The sequence below is a fragment of the Penaeus monodon genome, chromosome 42 (genome assembly GCF_015228065.2).
Source record: "Penaeus monodon isolate SGIC_2016 chromosome 42, NSTDA_Pmon_1, whole genome shotgun sequence".
NCBI lineage: Eukaryota > Metazoa > Arthropoda > Malacostraca > Decapoda > Penaeidae > Penaeus > Penaeus monodon.
The window spans coordinates 22311083-22316082 of record NC_051427.1 but is presented as its reverse complement, the minus strand read 5'-3'; the positions used below and the strand labels follow the sequence as shown (position 1 = coordinate 22316082).

At 41.5% G+C, this 5000-nt stretch overlaps 1 protein-coding gene across 1 annotated transcript in view; it reads left to right on the top strand.

Moving 5' to 3' along the window:
• The window catches only part of LOC119599207 (astacin-like metalloendopeptidase), a 13197-nt gene that overhangs the window by 6045 nt on the left and 2152 nt on the right, over positions 1–5000 (top strand). The window contains exon 3 of the mRNA XM_037948950.1: positions 4742–5000. This exon is cut by the window's right edge and continues 91 nt beyond it. Within this exon, the coding sequence (XP_037804878.1) occupies positions 4742–5000 (259 nt within the window). The remainder of the gene's footprint in view (positions 1–4741) is intronic.

The window sequence follows — 5000 nt, the reverse complement described above, 5'->3', positions numbered from 1 at the left end:
GCGTTGCCATTATTTGCAACAGTAGAGACTACCATCAGTTAGTTACATGTTACATATACCTTAAAACTAAAGAAGCATAAATTCCAGCATTACTGAGGACAAGATATCGAACTTCGAGAGGACGTCATGAAAGCGATTTGGGTTCAGTTATAAGTCATAGGGATGGCACTTAGTAAAATTCATAGTCCTAGAATGAATTCGATGTAGAGTAGTCAAGTAGGTGGATTAATGGTTATAGCAGTTACTAGAATGTATGTGTGAATAAGCAACCGAAAGACGCGGTAAGTATAAGAAAATACAGGCAAACACAGGTGTTGTGAAAGACGGAACGATATGCATACATTCACAGAGGAAGCAATGACGAAACACTTATTAGTAGCGTACAGGATGCAGGTGAATACAATAATGCTACATCGAAAATCGCAACAGTATATATGAATAACATAACTGGGTAAACCGAACGGAATTATTTGTTCTGCGAGAAAAAAAAATATACTAAACTGTGCATTCTGAGGACAAAAATGATAATAGGCAGAAAAACACAAATAACAATATATCAGTTACGGAAGAGTTAGGGCAGGGGAATGAGGTGTGAGATGAGGGTGTGTGTCACTTTGGTCTGATCTCAGTGTGACCATTTGTTTATTGTGTTGGAAAACAATGATAGACAGCAAGAAGTTTTGTAATATAGAGTTAGTAGTGTGTGTTCACTGAGTAGCGTGTACTTTGAATTTGAAAGGAGGCAAATCGTATGTAAGGTGTGGGTGGACATAGAGGGCAATAGTTAATCTGGCACTAATATGCACACTTACTTTTGATAGTGGCGAGGAAGTATTGGTGGTGGTAGATAGAACTGTGACTTCATGGCTGTGCTGATGAGGGCTCACGAAGACTTGGCATGGTAGGTGAGCTGGATTGGCGAGTGTGGCGGTATATCGTTAGGAGGGTAGCACAGGCGTGAGTGGTCAGCTCAAAGTAGTAGGGCAGATATGATGCAAAAGAGGACTTGGTAGCGATGGCGTTAAGGGAGGCGAGGAGGCACTTCGACAGGAATATCTTGTTGGCAGATACCTGGATCAGCAACAGGTGTCAGCAAGGAGCATGGAAAAAAAATCCAGTCTGCATGTTTAAGCCGCCATCTTTGCACTCCATTGTCTGGACTATCATTCATCTCCTTCAAAAGTATTGGAAAGTTGTTGCTTCCATGTAAGTTTTCCATGACTTGCCAAGTGAAATGCAATTGTGAACCAGGTGAACCAGTTGGCAGTTCAGTATCAGACTTTTAATTTGGAGATGTGTAGGTGTGTCATTGTTCATAAAAACATCTACTCCTGAGAGGAAGGACTCTCCCCATACATATCTCCCAAAAGTAGAAATGGATGAAGCAACAGGCCAAACAGATCTTCCAAATCATTTACCTTGAGATTATGTAGAGGTAGGTAGATAGATGCAACAGTATAAGGTCATATCAAGCCTATCCTCATAGCCTTCGCTTGTAGGTGGATGGAAGGGTATAAATATCCTGACTTACCATCACTGCTACTCCTCCATGAGATCCATTACCAAAGATCTCATAATGGGCTTGAACTTAGAATCCTCTCAGGGATATTGGACGATTTTTACTGGTCATAATCTCTTATAGGCATACGCAAACTGGGTTACATAAAGTTATTCCTCACTTTTTGCACTGTATTAGGGTATCCAGTTCTTCAGGTTGACAAGCTACCTTTTAATAGGGTGTTTGGCAGCACCTGTAGTTAAGGACCACTCCAAACCTTCAGGCTTTTTCTTTTCAGTGTTTAGCAGTGGAGGCCCCTCTTTATGTGGTGGCAACTAGAGCTGTCGTCATTGAGGACTCTGGAGCCTTGCCTAATGGCTCCAAACACCTTACTTTGGGAGGAGGAGTCTCCTCAATAGACCTCTCACTCCTACTCCATTTATATTAGAACAGCTCACCAGAGGCAGTTCTGTATTTGAGAACTGAGGGTGAACTGTAGTGGCAGAGTGTCTGGCGCAAGAAATGTTGGAGGTTAAGGGATGATGGGCTAGAATCGTTGCAAAGGATTTACCTGGCTGTGCAAACAGCACACGGACACATGGCTTTGCCTCTGGAAAATAGCTTGGTCCTTATTATCTTGTTCATTATTATCAGTACTTCTTTTTCAAATTTGTACCTTTTACACTGATGAAGCTTCATGAGCTTCTCAACAGTGGTAACAGCATACTGGACCTGAACAGTTGTCATCTCCTTGATGAAGTGTTGTACCACACTTTACAAACCCTCTTTTCCAAGAGGCATGCCCAAACCCTGGCAGTGGAAGCACCGCATAGGGTTGGGCACATTTGGTTCTACTTTCAGGTGGTACCATGTCAACTTAACTGAGAAGGACAAAGGTTTCGAAAGTTAGAAGAAGAGCTGGTGTCGTTTATTCCATACTATCAACTTTCATCTTGAAATGCTTTACCGCCACTACCTTGAACTTTTTAAATTCCTCTAACAGTTTCTCCTTAGAATACATCAGGTCTCGGGAAAAGATTCCTTTGCACTAATTTAGTGTTTTGTGAGTAGAACATTAGACCTAAGCCCTGAGAATGTCGCACTCTCGTCTGGTGATGAAACTGACTATCAGGCTACCACCTCACTGTGGGGTGATCTGAGAATCACATTGACCCACCTTAACTGTCTTGCGATGTACTTCAAAACATCAAGATCCATGAATGACACACCATCAGTAATCTTCACAGCAAGGTATTTACTATATGATACTTTCATATGTACCAGGTAAGATTTCTTTGATGGATTGAGAACTCTTCTCCTTTTTACCTGGTCTGGGAGCCAGGGAAGCATTCCAGTTCCTTAGTGATGTGACGTTCGAGAGGGATTAGCCAGGGGTTTGTGTAAGTCCTCAGGAAGGAAGCCCCTTTTTTTCTAGAAAAAAATATATATTTGCATTCTTCAATCTCAACCCAACCCACCATGGAGTCCAACAAGGGGAAAATTATAGTTTGGGGCTCAAATAATCCCAACAGCCACAGAGGTAGTGAGGAAATATATACTTATGCAATACTGGCTAGGCAATGCCCGCTTAACCCTAGCCATATTGTCTTGATCAAGACACTGTCTAACCAGAAGAGAGGACCAAAGAGGTTTGTTGCTAATTGCAGGGTGCAGTGTGCAGCATTTCTTTACCTGCAGGACTCCTGGCTCCCAGCAATATGAGATACCACACACAGCAAACACAGGTGGGAGAGTTCTCTATGGTCCAAAATGGAATGAACCAGGGATGCACCATCCCCTCACATAGGCCTTTGGTGCACCTTGGAGCTATTTTGTCTGATCCCTTACTGGTGACCCATCCAGTATGGATAACCTTCTGGTCCAGCTCACCAGGTCATTAGGACATCAAGCCCCCCCCACCGCAGCAAGGTGGTTGACATTAGGGGGGATCAATTGGAAAAGAAAAGATAACTGGGATTGCATCAGTCATTGAGGCAATACAATGCTGAACATACAAGGGAAGGTATTCATTATCGTTCTTTAGAAATGTATCAGACGTTAGCCATTAGATAGTTAAGCAGTCTATATTAATTCCTGGCAAATCTACAATACACAGTATCCCTACACTTTTGAGTCACTGTAGTGTCATTATGAATTTGTCTGTTTATTGCTTGCAGCCTACATTGATCTCAAGAGAGCATTTGACCCAATGCATCACAAACCCCTCTGAGAGTTCCTGATGCTCAGATTATTGGATTAATTAGAAGTCTATATGTTGAAAGTGATGTAAAATGTAAGAGCATGCTAGGAGTAAGGTAGGGCTGTGTACCAAGAATTTTCTGCACTTGCATGAAGCGTATGATGGGTAAAACTATCATCAGAAGAATTTGACTTCGGATACAATGTCACCATTTTATCTGAGGTCCCATGATGCCCTAATAGTGCTTCTCAATTCCTATATCGAAGAGGCAGAACTCTTGGGAGATCTGCTGGAGGAACCTGTTCTATCAGTACATGCTTGTGGCATAGTCATCAAATTCACAGAGCTATACTGCTGGTTTTGCTGTATCTTGGACTTTCTCCAGTGCCTCGGGGCACTCCAAGAAGATGATCTCAACCACCAGGAGGCAAGAGGCACCCTTGCTGAAAATGAAGGGTGGATACAGAAATGTTCCTCCTCAGTTTAAGCAAAATTGATGGACTGCATGAGTTCCATATCTTTCTATTTCGGAAGTCATTTCCTAAGATCAGCCTTTCCATTCACCGTTGAGCACCTCCCAATTTGCTCTTAAGGTAATTTTGATTTCATATATATACAGTGTCCTTAGTGGAAGTTCAATATGGAAACTAAAAAAAAAAATAACGAATAACGAATACTATAGACAGAAGACGGATCATGAGACTGGAGCCATCTCTGTTTCCCGATTAATAGAAAAGATCACCTCTACAGTTGATTGGTTCTTCATGCCTCACTATCACCCGGTGTGATAGCATAATTATTAATTCCCGTTATATATTTTTCTTTCTGTCTTTTCAAATTCTAAACTGCAAAACCTATCTCCTAATATAGTTGGTTGATGCAAGATATTTGGTACTGCAAAGTCTTGCTTATATTTCTAGAATTATAATGCATATAGTAATTAAAAAGATACATTGTTTTGTTTTTTTTTCTTTGTTCATTATCATTAACACAAATGCACCATACTGTATAGATTTTAGAATTCAGTCTAATTTCCTTTGCAGGAATAAAAAGATTCCACTTAGTTCAAAGCACACTAAGTCGAATACCTCCAAACACATTGATCCCCGCCAGTTTACACTAAGTCCTGATCAAGCTCACACTTACGCTAATGACAGTGAAGTTGGACCCCGCCAGTTTACACTAAGTCCTGATCAAGCTCACACTTACGCTAATGACAGTGAAGTTGGACCCCGCCAATTCACTCTAAATCCAGGTCAAGCTCACACTTACGCTAATGACAATGGAGTTGGACCCCGCCAG